Below are 16,891 nucleotides of genomic sequence, written 5' to 3' on the forward strand. Positions count from 1 at the left end.
ACCTATGGTTTTTTAAGTGAATTTGCAAGGTTTTTTAAATGCTAATTTCTAACTAGAACGTGTGTGAAACCTATTTTTTTTAGTGAATTTGTAAGGTTTTTTAAATGCCAATTTATGTATGTATTATTATATTTATTTTACAATAAACTACCTATGTATATAGTTATAGATTGACTGTATCCTGTAATATGAAATGGCTCGTTTAAAATGTTTTTTTGTTTTTTTTAAGGGTTTTTCACCGTGTGCGCACGGTGCGCGCACCCCGCGATTTTTTGAAAAAAAAATAAAATGTTTTTTTCACCCTTTGGGGTCCTTCAGGGACCCCCTGACAAAGACTAGGGGGTCAGGAACTCTCTACCCTGCCCCCTTTTCACGTTCTCCACCTTTGTTTTTCACAGCCACACATAAAATGGCGTCCGACACTTCCTGATTTCGACCGATTCGAATGTTGACTGACATCTAACCACCAATCAGAATTACGTGCGCGCACGGTGCGTGCATATAGATATTTATGTACTTTTAACTGCAATTTTCTCAGAAAATACTGAACAGATTGACACCATATATGCAAAAGTCACATCCCTGACCGGAGGACTACCTCTTTGCCAAATTTCAAGTAATTCTGTTCAGCCGTTCGGGCTGTACCTTCGACTAAAGGTCCTATGGGAAAATGCATAGGGAAAACGCGTTTTGGGACCCCCCTTTTTTCTCAGCTCCCGCTTGACGAATCACCCCGAGACTTTCAGGGTAGGAGCTGAGCGGAGCGCCCCATTAGTTTAAAAAATTTCGCGAGGATTCGTCAACCGGCGCCAAAGTTATTCAAAATAGAATTTTCAGATTTCCTATGGGAACTCGGTCCTAACTATAACTATTTACTGGCGACCGCCAGTAGATTATATATATATATATACACATACACACACATATATATATATATAAAAAAAAAAATATATATATATATATATATATATATATATACATATATACACACACACACACGCAAATATATTCTCAATACAGGAATATATTTACAAACATACGACATCGTCTGTACCTCCCTAAATAAAAAAAATAAAAACAAAATAGTAAAATATACCCTTTTTCCATTTGATTTAATTTACATACTTATATCATTTATTACTTTGGAAAAAAATGTGGGTTCTCTGTTGCTATTCAAATGGTCTAGTTTTTATCCTCCAAGTTATAGCCCATGTCAGTGTGTACAGTGCGTATTTAACCTGTCAAATAAGCATTTCGGCTAACAAAATATCTGTTTGTAGCTTTCATTATGTCAATAGTATCACCATTAATTTGTAGCACTACAAAGGGCATATCTACTTAGTCATATTTATCTTGAGTCAGATGCATCAGAAGACTTCAAATTTCATCAAGCATCAAACAAGTCTACCCTAAAACATTGTGAACACAGGATATCATATGCAATTCATATAGTCCCAACTCCACAGAAGTATGTGGCCATAAACAGCTTAAATGGCTCCATACCTACCACTAATCAAAAACTATGATCATCTTCTGAGAGTAGAGCTCAATAAGTATTTCTCTGAAACATTCTTCATAGCAGAACCAAATCTCTTGTGTACTGGGCCATTCTTCAGATCCTACAGGCACCTTCTTCTGTGCTGCAAATTGACAAACTCCCCCTAATGGAGTGTCATGTATCCCCTGCAGTGGAGTGGCTGTCGGCAGTTCTTCCACAAGAAAGTTTATGGAAACTTTTGGCTCCAGCCATTGAGGCACCTCACAAGTATGAGCAGTGCTTTAAATGGGAAAAGAATTGTGCAGGTACTCATTTAAATGTGGCGGGCTAGGGGCGGGGCTAAAGTCAAGACATGCAAAGCTTATTGACTTCTACAATAGTTGCAGCACATCCCAAAACATGAGAAATGTATTGCTATAAACAAAACAGGTTAATTCGTTAAACAAAACGAAAGTCAAACATGGTGATATTTTAACATTTTCTTATTTTGTAATATTTCTCTCGTTTTTCTCTTACACAAAAACACGCACACACCAGCAGGCAAACAGACAAATATAAGCAGACACTCACACAAAAGAATCAGGTGAGATTAAAGCTTTTTTAATCTCCTTACCTCCCATGGCTTTCCTCATTGTGCTATCACTGGGCTGCCTCAATTTCTTGTAACACAGCATGACGGCAAACAACCGGAAATCATGCAAATGAGCCCACGCTGAATAGTCAACGGGTGCTCAGCTAAGGGCTATAAAAGTGCTTTGGCTGTCAAAGAGACAGGCTACCACCACTAGAGCCCAATGCGCCTACCCTTCATGAATACCAGTACTCTCCACGGTAGTAGATAAGTGCCTGTACTCAGAGTGATAAAAATACTCCGTACCTACCTGTGAGTACCGGCCATTTAAAGCACTGGGTATGAGACTGAAAATGTAGCAATATTAAGGCAGGTATTCCTATTGTAAAAACAAGTTGTGGCCCAGCTCAGGTTTACCGAAACAGCACAGAGTTTGTAAAAGGTTTTGACTCTGGAATCTTTTTACAAATTTCATAAATATCAATTAAAACATGTAGAAGCGAAAAGAAGCAACTTCATCTATAAGAATCCTTTCTGCTCATCTCCTCCATGTCAGCATGCTATTGCATATAGGGCTTTATGGCTAGAATATAATATTTGGCTACAGAAAAATTACATTTTATACATTTGAACCACAAAATGAATGATGTTAAGTGCACTGCTATTTTTAGTGCCTGATTTAAAATAACCATGCTCAATATTCTGTTAATGGATTTGTAATTGGCTGAATAATCTGAGACCCCTATTAAAGAATACAATACTGCTTCAAAGTCAATAAAAAGCATTTTAATTACCATCAACAGAGCCAAACTCTCTTTCATGTGCACGAGTCAGAATCTCTTTGTATAATGTTTCTGCTTGCTTGAATTTCCCTTGTTTCAAATAGCAGGATGCCTAGAATAGAAAATACCGTCAATGCACTGATGGCCAATACAACTAAGAGAAATAATATACATAACTCCAAGCAAAGACTGATGATCAGCAGTGCCACATAAAGGCAACTTTATTTCTACCACAGTCTCATTCAGCCGGATTCAAAGAGTAGAGAAAGATAATATTAAAGACTAGCTATTATGCAACACTTAAAACTCCAGTTGTGAAAGTTACAGGAGTTTCTATTAGCCAATTTATGACAAAAGGCTTAGGTGTCCATGTCAGCATTCAGAGACACACACACACATATGCATATCAATGTGAAATGCTTAGATCACTAAGACATCTTGTCAGCTCTGTGTGTGCATTACATATCCTGAATAAAAACAAGAATGTTATGTCTAGATATTATATAGTTAATTGGGGATGGAGCAGCGCAGCCGAAATTCAAACCACAAGGAAGGAATGGAGGTGGGGGAGAAAAAACACAGTACATTAAAGTCAAATTTTCTAATGTATACATATTACTGGTGCTTAATGTTTATGCAGACATACAGATAAGTGTTTTTGTTTCACCCCCAAGTGCAGCAGAATGTCACAAACAACATAAATAGCTTTTTGTTCCAAAAACTTACCAGATTATTTTTGGTTTTTGCCACGTTTGGATCATCTGGCCCAAGTTTTGTTTGGTAGATCTCAAGTGCCCTCTGATAGTAATATTCAACTTCTTCATACTTGCCCTGGTTTTGGCACAATAATGCCAGGTTATTTAACTGCTTAGCAACATCTGGGTGGTCCTTGCCCAGTACCTAGGAAAGGAAGGCTGAAATATTAGGACATGACCCAAACAGAACACACTCTAGCATCCATATTCACTGCAACTTTGTTAATCCTAGTAAATCGACACTCTCCAGCTATCAACATGTATGTACTGTGAACCCCTAGTAGAAATGGAAATTGCATCTCTTTGCGGCTTGACCAAAGCTCTGTGAGCTTTGGTCAAGTCTGTGAGTACAACTTGCGCGGTGTAGGCAAGACCTAAAAATCTAATTATATACCCAAGTAACAAGTAGTTGTTCTATTGAAGTCAAAATGCTAGTTATTAACAAACTTAATTTTAGAATATGTTACACCCAGATTATGCAATGTTTTGTTCACACGAGGGGGAAAAAATACTGGAAGGTGGAATTATTTCAACACATTGAGAACAAATATATGGTGAGATTAGACCATAACCTTCCTCTCACAAGATGCCATGGACTTGAAAGATCTGCACTTTTGGCTGGCTAGAATCAGGTACATGTTCCAACGGGGAGCAGGTCCTCTAACAGGGTGGAAGGCATGAAATACACCAGACACCTGATGTTTTATTGCCTCGCTAGTATTGAAGGATTCTCTCAGTTAAAGGATGCACTTATGGATAGAGGTAATATTTTACAGGTGTACGTACCCCCTTAAGCTTGGTCTTGGCTGCACACCTGCAATATTTTGCTGCACAGGGAGTTAAAAAATACAAGGTTTTTCCTGATGCCATAACATATTATGTAGGAGAAGAACTCTTTGCAAGCTCCCTACTTATTGCTGTATCTATGCGACCCTCTTTGATTTTGCCGGACACCCTAATTTGCGCTCCACTGCAATGCAGCTAAGTTTGAACTAAAAGTCACAGTTATAGGTGCTTAGAATCGATACATGTAAGCTTCTTAGAAAGAAGAACCGAAAGCAAACAGTAAAATTATCAGCTGACCCTATCCAAGTCAGTCAGTCATGTGGCCCACGTCGGTAGAATTCTGATGAAGGATATGGCACCAAAGTTGTGCTCCTACTGTGCTTTGACACTGCACCATGGCGTATGGTTATGCAAAAGGAGTGAGAAAAGGAGAGAGCGTGCGATAACTTATCATGCGGTTGTGCCTGCCCTCCTTAAGTGATTTGCTTCAATTTCAGGTGGATAGCATCCTAAATGTTGTATTGTCATCCCTTTCTGGTGATGGCAGGTGGTTCTATCTGCTTGTTTAAGTTCATCTTGGGAAGACACACGTTCTCTTCCCTGAATATTTTTTTTAATTTTTAATTTTATTTTATTTAGTTAGTCAAATTGGCAGAACAATTCACACATTACCAATAAGTGTCTTGATTATACAGTATACATCACATATGAAGAATACTTGTTGTACAATGTTGGGCTTAACATTCCATTTTTACTCCTGACTGACGTAGAAACTTACAGCTCCGCTGCTTAACTCCCAGTCATGGCCCTCCTCCCGCCAGTTTCTCGATATAACCTGCTCTGTGAGGTCTTGCCACCGCCAAACATGCGCTCTAAAGTTTACCAACCATACCCGCCCCCACATCAGTACTCCACGAGGATTTGTCTCCTCTCACCCCGGTTGACATATAACCTTGGCATTATAGACATTTCACCCGTCCTCTTGCATGCTCAGTAGATATTGTTTCAGGGGCTCCCAAAAGTCTTTGGGCCGTGAGGTATGTGGTAATTCTTCTGCATACGTTTCCATGGTTTCCCTGCAATATGACAAGTCCATGATCCAATCCTTGAATCTTGGAGGTCGTTCGTTTCCCCATTTAATTGCGAGTCGTCTCTTTGCCAATAGTAGTGCTACCGCTAGGAACCTTCGCTGTGTAGGTTGCTTCAGTTTATACATCCCCAATAGACATACAAGAGGTGTATTCGGTACTATTTCTTGTAACATTGTGGTTATCGCCCCTATTATCTCCTGCCAATATGTATGTATCTGCGGGCATGTCCATGCTAGGTGCAAGAAGTCCGCCTGTGTCGCGTTGCATCTCTGGCACCGGTCATGCGTTCTCAGACCATATCTATGGAGCTGCATCGGGGTGTAATAATATTGATGTAGAAATTTTAAGTGTATTATTCGGAGATTGCAGTTTGAGGTTAGCAAGTGTAACTGTGTGCAGCTATATTCCCAGTCTTTCTCCTCTATTGTCTCCCCTAACAATGTTTCCCATCTAACAAGGGATCTGTTGACGTTGTGGCTGTGTTCTGATTGGGAGACACTATATAACCTGGTGATTAGCTTCCTACGGGTCGGCGCTGTGAATAGGGCCTGCAACGCATTTAGCGCTGGTGGTTCCTCAGGATATGTACTATACAGTTCCCGAATTGCTACTTGTAGCCGCAGGTGGGCGAACACTTTCAATGGTGTATTGTGTATACTGAGTGCCGGGTCCTCTCTGCGTATGACTCTACCATGGGGAAAAACGTCTTTCATGGTCAGAATTTTCATTTCTTCCAGCAACGTCATCATTTTCTTCTCTTGTGTTACTGACAGTCTGGGATGGTTAGCTATGGGAAGCGCTGGAGCATAAATGGGAAGCTTGTTGGCCCTGTGCGCCAATGCGTACCATGCATGTGTGGTGCAGTGTGCTGGTTGGATCGTGTCCCTATATATATATGGTCTCGGGTCAGATAAAAGAGCAAGTAATGGGCGTGTCTGTACACTGTCCACCTCCACTGCTACATGTGGAATAAAGGCATGTGGTTGAGTCCAATAATGTGCATGCTGTGCTTGTGCGCAATAGAAGTAAAGCTGTAAGTCTGGGGCTCCGAAACCTCCTAGATGATACGGCTGTGTCAGTGTGGTCCAACTAATTCTAGCTTGCTTGCCCGCCCACGATAGTCTCTGCATTGCTGATCGTAGTCTTGCAAAGAATGTCTGCGTCAGCCAGATTGGTATATTATTAAATAAATACAAAAATCTAGGCAATACAATCATCTTCTGTAGCGCAATCCTGTCTGCCAGTGATAGGGGCATCTTTATCCATCTAGTTATTTGCTCTTCTAGCTTTGTCAATGCACGCCCATAGTTTTCTCTTATCACTATATCAGGGTCTCTGTGTATCCATATGCCCAAGTATTTCACCGAGTCAGTTTGCCACCTGAGAGGGTAGTCTAGTGATGGCCGGGTCATAGCTGGCGTTAGGGGAATGATCACTGACTTGTCCCAGTTTATTCGCAACCCTGCATATTGTTCAAATCGAATGTATTCTCTAATGAGATCGTTTAGGTGTAAGTTCGGGTGTCGAGTAAATAGCACCATATCATCTGCATATAGTGATATATTTAGGGGCCGTAGGCTAAATTGTAAGGCTGCCTGTTGGTGGTGTCGTCGAATCCTACAGGCCAGGGGTTCTAAAATCAAAGTGAATAAAATCGGTGATAACGGGCATCCCTGCCTTAACCCTCTGTTCACTTCTATAGGAGCAGATACTTGCCCGTTTAGTCTAATTCTAGCTGTTGGGGCAGTATATAGAATCTCTATCCACCGTATAAATTTCCCAGGGAACCCCATCTTACGCAGCACTGCAAACATAAATTCCCATTCAACGGAGTCGAAGGCTTTCGCGGCGTCCAGTAGGGCCGCTGCCGCCGGCAACTCAGCGTCCAAACTATGGTACAGAGCAAAGATGGTTCGTATATTTTGAGTGGTAGATCTAGTGGGTACGAACCCCGCCTGGTCTGGCAACACCAGCTTTTCTTGCAGAAGCTGTATTCTAGTTGCAATAATTTTCGCTAGGATCTTGACGTCCATGTTTATTAACGACAGGGGGCAATACGAATCACAGCGTGTCAGATCTTTATCAGGTTTAGGGAGCGCCACCAGTAACGCCTCTCTCAGCGTGGCCGGGAGTCTACCCTTTTCGTACGCTTCCTCATATACCTCGGCCAAGTATGGTACTAGCAGGTCTTTATAGGTTTTGTAAAATTCCCCCGGTATTCCATCCAGCCCCGGGGCTTTGTTGTTTGGCAGGGAGTTGATGGCGTCCATGAATTCGTCTTTAGTGATGCGATGGCTAAGGAACTCCCTGTGCTCGTCCGAGAGCCACGCAAGGGCTACCTCCTGCAGGTAATCCTGGATCTCGTCCACCATTGTGTTTGTATGCTTAGCATAGAGTTGGGAGTAGTACTGCCGGAAGCAGTTTGATATGGATCGTGTATCATAAAATGTCCCACCCTTGTCGTCTCTTATCTGCGTTATATATGATGTTGCGACAGAGGGCCTGATCTTATTCGACAAGGCACGCCCCAGCCTCCCTCCCTCCCTCCCTCTCCGTAGTTCCTCGCCGTATGTCGTTTAGATTTATACTTTATCTCATCTGCTGCATACTTCTGGTAGTCATCCATTCTGTCCCTTATTTTTACTAGCAGGCTCTGATTACGTGTCTGTGTGTGTTCTCGTTCTAGCGTTGCTATGTCCCTTTCTATCATATGTAATTGCTGTTGAATATCCTTTAGTATCCCAGCCTGTTTGTTTATACAATGTCCCCTGATAGTGACCTTGAAGGCCTCCCATAAGGTCCCCGCACTCTCTACCGTCCCTGCGTTTATCTCAAAATATTCAATGATTGCCTGTCGGAGTTCACCTTGGAATACCTGATCTAACAGAGCTGTTCCCTGTAACCGCCATGTGAAGTGGCAAGGCACGTGAGTGGGTATCTCCAAAGTTAAGCAAACTGGAGAGTGGTCCGATAGGGTCGTTGGTAGATGCGTGACCGTCTTTGTCCATGTGGCTGCTTCTGCTGTAAGCAGCCAATAGTCAATACGGCACCATGTGTTGCGCGTCGTCGATGTGCACGTTCTCTCCCTACAGCTCTCGTGCCTCGTCCTCCAAATGTCAGTCATCCCCCATAGTGCCATACCATCTTTAAGAGCGTTTGCCGCACGTTTGCCATATCTCTCATTTCCTGTCGACCTATCTAACGCAGGATCCAGGCATGTGTTAAAGTCGCCCCCCCAGAGCACCGGTGCATTTGGAAATTCCCGTAACTTAGCCCATATGTTTGCATAGAACTCCGGGTCGTGTTTGGTCCGTAGGACGTGATGATCGTCAGTGTGGTGCCACCGAAATTGCCCTGGATCATAACATACCGGCCCTGGCCGTCAGTCATTGCCCGGATGAGCTGGAATGGGGTGTTTCGTCTGATTAAGACCAGGACACCCCTTGCGTATGTGGAATATGAAGACGCTAATCGGTAGGTAGCTCATCTAACACCCACCCACGGTTCAGCAGTAGGGGTCAGATGTGTTTCTTGTAAGCATGCCACATCGACTCCATGTCTGTCCAAGTATGCTAGTACTTTGCGTATTTTCTGTGGATTTTGCAACCCTCGAACATTCCATGTTTAAAACGTTAAGTTTCGAGTGGGAGCTTCGGTTCCAGTCATGTTCCTATGCCCTTGCTGAGAGTTGTCATGCCCTCCTGTACTATGTGTATGAAGTATCGCTCTTGTGATGAACCCTGTTCTGCCAACCAGACCTTTTGATTTAACCCTACCCCCACCCACTCTGCCCTGTGGCTGAGTCATTCCCAACTTGGACTACCAGGTAGTCAAACCGTAAAGTAACCAACAAAAAAAACAAAAGAGTGAACATAAACCCAGTGTTGACTAACTAGTGTGGTGTACACTGGGAGGGTGCTGGCTGCCCGCCCTTCATCTGCGGATTGATCCACAGAGTCAAATGTCCTACAAACATCTCTATCAAAACCTATAACCCATTTGTCCAGAGTTATAATGGGGCCTCATGCCAAATATTACTAACGTGGTATAGGTACTGGGAAGACTGTAGAAGTCTGCTCAAGTTCATACAGAAGGCAGTCCTGCATTACTGTACGTTTTAGTTACAGTAGTGATCCACTTATCTGCATTATGCTCACGTCCCTCTGGTGCGTGTCCTCATCCCAGCCTCTCAGATTGAGTCCACACCGCCACCTCGACGATTCATTGCAGCTGCCGTTAGGCGCTCATGCCATAGTGCCCATGGATCCTGTTCCCCAGTATCAGCAGCTGCGTGGTTTCCCTATTGTCCCTTGCTTCTGTGGCCGTGTCGCCTGTTCGGAGTTGCAAGTGGGACCTCCTGCTTGCATGACGCTTTGCTACTCAACGTCTGATGTCGTCGACCGTTCTTCCTGGTCGCCCCGTGGAGATCTCAGTTTTGCTTTTGCTTGTTCCTTTTGATGCAGGAATGTTAACACATCTTTGGGTTCACTGTATATTTTCGCCTTTCCGTCTTCCGTAACCCTGAGCCGGGCTGGGTACAGCATTGCATATGGTATGTTGAGTTCTCTAAGCTTTTGTTTCACCTGGTTAAACTTCTTCCTTGCCTCCTGCACTGAGATGGTGAAATCCGGGTAAATGGAGACAGCCATTCCATCATGCGTGAGTTTCCCCAGCTCCCTGGCCTTTCGCAGTATCGCGTCGCGGTCTCTGTAATTCAATATCCGTGCAATAATCGGTCGAGGCATCGCACCCACAGGCGGTTTTGGCGCCAGGGATCGGTGTGCTCGTTCCACGATGAACATCTCTGATAACGTGTCCCGTCCCAGCAAGGAGATTAGCAGTTGTTCCACATACCGTTCTAGTGGGCCCGTATTCGTCGTTTCCGATATGCCCGTCAGGCGAATGTTATTTCTGCGGGACCTCGCTTCCAAGTCTTCAGCTTTGGCGGCTATGCACGCCATTTGCTTGTCAATCTTCGCCTGCTTCGCATCCTTCTGTACCTGATGGTCTTCGGCTTCTGATCTTCGCCGCTCAGCCGTATCTAAGCGCTCCGAGTGTTTATCTAGCCGCTCCGACATTCGGTCTACCCGGTACGTGAGAGAGTCTATTTTCCCGTCTATATTGGAAAGAGTGGCCTGTATAGATGTGAACATGGCTTGCACCTCAACGTTGGTCACTTCTCCCGATGCACTCGGCTCCTCCCGTGGACGAGCCTGCTCTCCTGTCCCATGCTCCGCCGGCTTTTTGGGCTCGTCGAATGCTATTTTTGGCTGAGTCCTATCCGTCTTTCCCATAATCGAGGCTGTCGGTCAAGCGCCGCTCCTGCGCGCTCTGGAAAAACAGATGATATCTAGAATGCTGCCCCTGCGTCCGGTTGTGCTGCCTACGCAGGTGGGGGGGGGATTACCAATGTGTACTTCTCTTTATCAATGTGGTGACACTCTGCCGCGCTGTACTCCAATCGTCTCCCCAGATCTTTCCGAAAAATCCCCACCTGGTCCTCACCGCAGGTTCACCATGCCAGGTTCCCAGTGCTTTGTAATAAGGCCCGTAAGTATCACCAGTCTCAACGTCGCACAAGCGCAAATGTTCAGGTGTATTCAGGATGTTTAATATCAGGTCGCTGCACAAATCCGTGATCCGGAGGGCCCTGGCTGTGCGCCACGCGTGCCCCCAAACCTCCGATCTTCAAGCTTCGTGCTTTTTTTCTTTTTGGGTTGCTCTGCAGGTCTTATCCCTGCCGCCTCCGCCACCCCAGGCCCTGTATGGTTGACAATTGGGCAGACCTTGATGCGACGTATAGCGGTTTGAGCCCCTCGCAGTTGGTCCGTGCGCTGTGTCCCCAGGGGGGGGGGGGGGGGGGGCTGCCGTGTTGCTGCACCTCAAGCCTCTCTACCCGGGGGCATCTAGGGCGCAGCGTTCTGCTCGTGCTCCTCTTCACTGCGCTTCCCGCTGTCCTGCACCCCAGTTCGCTGTCTCCCAGCGGTCCCCTGCTACGACTCGCGTTGAGTCTCTCTCCCAGGGGCCGTCTAATAACTGCCGCAACTCACGTTTATATGCCGGTGATCTCGGGACTTCACTTTGCGCATGCCGCTAGGTTGGGTTCCGATCTTCGAGCCCGGGACCCGCCCGTACTTCGCTGCTTCCGCCGTTCGTCACTGCCCGCAGCTTTCTCCTACTCTCCCCCGCTGCAAGCCTCCGCCTGGGCCGCGTTGCGTGCCTTACGTCGCGGCCGCGCCCTCCACTACAGTTCGGTGCTGCGGTTTCTGGTCGGCACGCTCAGGCCCACGAAGACTCGGTTCGCGTCTTCACCAATTCTGGAGTTCTGGGTCGTCGCGGTGCTTCTTCCGGATCTGCCGGGCGGCTGTGTGTGCTGAAATCCCCCAGCTACGGTAGTTAGGTTTTGATGTAAAGGATTATGTAGGATTTTTAAGGGCTTCGGCGAGGAGCTCCACTAAAACGCGGCCATCATGCTGCGCGGTTCGCTCCGCCCCCACCTCTTCCCTGAATATTTTGAAGCCTTACTTGGACATTGAGTTTGTGATGCAGACATGCTGAGAAGCTGAGCACATTCAACGGGAACACAGAGAAGTATCTAGAGAGCAGGTGAGATGTAATTAAATATATGGACGTGCATGTATGAGTTGTCCTGCTGAAGTGTTATGAAATCTTAGTAGGTCTCTGAGCAGAAAACAACGGGACCACCATGCAGTACCTGATTACATACTCGTGACAGTACAAGTGAAATAAATGATAGCCGGCAAGTCTAGAGCCTCTTCGGAAAGCCTAGACGCAGGAGTATTTGTCGTGAAGTATGTATGGGGTAGAAGTCACTTTCTGTGACTAGGTTCACTGGAGGAATCAAGTTGATGATCACTCCAAGTTCCCAGGGCTAGATGATCATGAGCTGATAGTTTTTCCAATCTCTGTACGTAAAGATATGTTTTGGATGAGTTACGTGTAAAGTGATTTCTCAACATCCATCGGTTGACAGGTCAAAGGAAGTGGTGTAGACCTGGGGTGACACACTACCTTACGTTTTTCAGATTTAAAATGATCAGATTGTTGTTGGCCTAGTAGGAGCTTGATAAGTTAGAGGATTTGATAGAGGGATGAGGTAGGTGTAGGCGAGGTGTGGTGAGATGAAGAAACACTGAGGTAGATACACCTGTGTTAATGCAGGAAGGCAGTGGTGTAAATGAGGAAAGAGAGAGGATGCCGGGAATGTTGGACAAGTAAAACAATAGTCAAGGATGTTTCCAGTTATGCTATGATCCTCTAGTCTCTTTAGTAAGGAGTAGCGGTGGACTGTGTCAAATGTGACAGAAGTGTGGCGATTGCAGCCCTGTCCACAGTAATTTACAAATCTTCTAAAATGGAAATTAGAGTGGACTCTTATTTCTCTGTGCCTCTCCCAGGGTGGAAATCCACTGGGTTGATTTGAGAGGAAGTACTTTTCTTCCAAATATTTGGCAGATCTGAGTGAATGCCGCTCTTTCAATTATTTTTCCTACGAAAAGGTTATTTCAGATTGGTCAGCAGTTGGCAGAGTCTGCCGAATCAAGAGTTTTCTTCATGAGTGGCTGTATTTTGGAAATCTTGAGATATGATGGAAAAGTGCATGCTGATAGGAAGCAGTTAACCGACTTGGGGTTGCGACAGCCATTGAGAGCAGAATGTCGTTACAGGTTTGTGGTGGACATTAAACAGGGTGGTAAGCCTGTAGGTCCTTCAGTTTTCTTCTGATTGTAGAATGTTTTGGTCAACAGTTGCTTGATGCAGGAATCATAGATTTTGTTGTGTAACTGGCGACCGGTTTTGTAATGCAGAATGCCCGATTTCTTCCACTGGCCTGGAAGCAAAGTAATTTCTGTTTTCATCTTTGTTAGCCCTGACTAAACCAGTAACTTGGGTATTGAAGTTAACTGTGTCTGAGACACAGTGAGTGGCGAAAGCAAGAGTGGTATAGAGCCACATGTACGACCAATATTTTTTGCGAATTCCTAAATATGACATTTTGCGACTCGCAAGTAGGACGCCACAAAATGCATTGTACAATAGAGTGTTCACACGGTTAGCGATTCCCAGGGGGTTGCAAATGGACCTGCCTCATTAATATTCATGAAGCATGTCGCAATTTGCGACCCATTGGGAATGGGGATGCAAACAGTTTTCCTTATAGGAAAACGGGATGAGTTTCAAAAAGGAAAATTAAACGTTTCATGTTTTAAGAGTAGGCAGTGGTCCGTTGGACCACTGCCTGCTCTTAAAAAACGGTTTTGCGGACATGTACAAAGGGGAAGGGGACCCATTTGCGACTGATTTACCACCTACTTGAAGTAGGGGGTAAACTACAAATGCTTTGCGACTGCATCACGGTCGCAAAACATTCATACATCCCCCTGTAACTCGCTATTATGAAGGGACACCCATGACACGCTCCTTCCTAATACCAACTCACAAACCTTTCTTTTTTTTTTGTTGGTAATAGGTTACCGACTCGCTAAATAGGGTTGGTACATGTCAAAAGGCTTTTTAGCAGTCGCAAAGGGCCCGATTCTACGTTTACAAGTGCCAAAACATTTTGTTCATGTTACCCATAGAGAAATAATAATAGCTTCCGCACATATACCAGGGGAAAGCTTTATAAATCATTTGGGAGAGGTCGCTCTTCATGTTGATCTAGTGTTGTGGTGATGTTCCGCTGGGTTTAATCTGCACCTGTGCTGCCTTATTCAGAAAGCACCTGGCTAAAGAGAAATTACAAATTTTGACAACCCCCTCCCCCACCCCACACCATTTACCAATAATATAAAGCTTGGGATTTTGGGGTGAGTCGAGTGGAGGAATAACAGGAGTATTTTTCATGAGAAACAAAAAAAATTCAAGGATTAAAATTGTTTAACTAGCTTTATATGCATGCAGAAGAAGAGGCATCTGAATAGCACACGTTGATAAGACCGCTAATTAGCTTGGACCTACAGATTACATGTATCCGATTCTCTGGGAGTTCTGCACGACACACATGTAGTGTGCAGCTGCCTAGGAAACACACCAGTATTTGCAAATAGTGCAGTACAAAACCACTGTACTTCAGATCTATTGAGCAGCAGCACAAAACCCATTGATAATGAGCAGAGTTCTTTCTCAGAAACACATACTCATCTAGGAGAGGGGGACGGGTATGGTGTATTGTCAGCTTACATAGCATTGCACTATATAGGCAATTAAAAGTAGAAAAATGTAGATACCTTGGAATGGTCATAAATAATGTCAGGGATAGACAGAGCTTTAGGTTTGTGATGTGCAAAGGGGGTACTTCCTCAGGCTAAGCTTATGGAGGCAATAACCATAGATCCCTAACATAGATATCAATGAAATCATCATCACAGATGAGAAGACGGGCCTGAATGGGACCTTCTTTGAGAAGACTGCACGGCAACATTCACTAATGAGCCAACACAATAGCTGCAAAACCTGGAAGAGGACAGGAGCCGTTCTGTGGGAGGCATCCGCGTACGAACATGACAAAAACCCTTAGGTACCACTGTAGAGAGATCACCTAACTGTCAGCTACTTACCACCCAGGCAACCTTTTGGTTTTGGAACTACAAAAATCCTAAGTAAGTAAAAAGTAAACATGAATGTTGTGTGCGAATGCGCCAACCACCTTGGTTTCTCAAGAAATTCCAGCAAGTTAGTAATGTGAAGGGGCCAAATGTAACTTTAAAAAACATTTTTAACAGCTCACAAGAAGACTTTTCTTGTGAAGGAATTAATTAGATTTGAATTTGAGAGTTCACTAGGTCTCACCTACCAGACAGAACAAGTTATTTGGGTGCAAAAGGCCAACTGTGGGCATACAGCCAACCCTTTGCTAACCATTGGCTGGTTTTATTGTCAAAGATTGCGGTTTATTATATGGCTTGCCTTCCTATTCTTGTCCCTCCCCTGGACCATATGCTCTTTACCATCCTTTTGATTGGCTGGAGGTGTGGCGCCGCAGCCAGGGCGACAGACTCCAGAATCTGGGGATCACGGTTCGATCCCCGGCAGCAGATTAGCCCAGCACCATGTGACTCTGGGCAATAGCTTGTTTAATCTTTCCGACGGCCCCCAGAGACCCTTACGGGTGATTGTTCGCGCTTTACAAATGTGGATTATTATTATTATGATTATCCTTCCACTGCTCACTTTTAGGGAACTACTCTTCTCTTTTTGGTTAAGCACTCCATGAGAGTGCATGTGTTTTCCAGCTCTTCCCTCATTTGCTTCTCCCCCTGACAAAATATAATCTCATGCTTCATGTACCTCTCTTTCTTATGTGCTGCTTCTCTCTCTCGCAAGTGTTTCTTCTGCCTAAACTCCACTAATCACGTTCTTGTGTGTTTTTCCTCTGCCCTCATGCTGTCCTGTCCATTCCTGTGGTCCTCCCATGTTGCTCTCGCTCACATGCTTCTCCCCCTAAGATTCCTCACACTTTGTGCTGCTGTCTCTTGTGCGTCTCTCCCCACTCCTTCTTGCACTGCTTGCTCTCCCTCTCATGCGCTTCTCCCTCACTAAACTCCTCACCTCCCCTTCCTCCCCGAAGGCCATGTTGTAATTTTCATTCATTACTTCTTTCACGGCTACAGTGTTCCTCTCTCCCCTCTTCTCCACACTGATCCTCCTCTGTAACTCCGAACCCCACAGTCCTTTTTGATGTTCATTTTGCCCTAAATAAAAAATAATTTACCAGACCCAAGTGGCGCCTGCCATCATTAAACATGAAATAAAAAAAGGAAAATGCACGTCATTCTATAGATGCACACATTCATGGCAATGAATGCTCACGCCTACAGAATGACTCGACCAGCAACAGCGCCGTGTTATACAGGCTTTATTTCTTTTGGGTGACGTTTTGCAGCATTGGCATGCTTTTTGCCGACCGTGCAGACCATCAGCAAACTGCTTTGAAAAAGCCAATCACACCATAAGGCTAGACCTATTAGCTTTGCCAATGTTGCTTTAAACTAGTGACTAAAGTGATAACTTTAGTGTAGATGGTGCCAGTACTTATTTTGTCGAACAAAGCAAAAGTAATTGACTTGACAAAACAGTAAAAGGAAATGGGAGGTACAAGCAACCTTCAGTCTAGTAACCTCCTCCTAGAATTATTTCTAGGATGTATTTTAAACAATTTCATGTGATGGAAATCGCCAAAGAGTGACATACAAGCAATCAAATCATGCCAATATACAGTTTGGCAGGGCTTTGTATGGGCAATAGACTAATGTGCAAGAATACCAAGCAAATGAGAAGTCACAAAAACTCAGCCAATACTAACATATAGCTCAACCTACCGTTAACATATTTTTGGTACTTTAGAAATAAAAGTGTCTCTTACACAAGTAGCATAGCTGCCTCTT

General features: G+C 44.5%; 1 protein-coding gene across 6 annotated transcripts in view; it reads right to left on the reverse strand.

Annotated features, from left to right (window-relative positions):
• KLC1 (kinesin light chain 1) overlaps positions 1–16,891 on the reverse strand; it is a 412,248-nt gene that overhangs the window by 197,232 nt on the left and 198,125 nt on the right. For all 6 annotated transcript variants that reach the window (XM_085626290.1, XM_085626289.1, XM_085626286.1 and 3 more), the window contains exons 8-9: positions 3,578–3,751; positions 2,864–2,963 (exon numbers count right to left, since the gene is read on the reverse strand). In XM_085626290.1, coding sequence (XP_085482416.1) covers positions 2,864–2,963; positions 3,578–3,751 — 274 coding nt within the window. The remainder of the gene's footprint in view (positions 1–2,863; positions 2,964–3,577; positions 3,752–16,891) is intronic.

The sequence above is a fragment of the Triturus cristatus genome, chromosome 9 (genome assembly GCF_964204655.1).
Source record: "Triturus cristatus chromosome 9, aTriCri1.1, whole genome shotgun sequence".
NCBI lineage: Eukaryota > Metazoa > Chordata > Amphibia > Caudata > Salamandridae > Triturus > Triturus cristatus.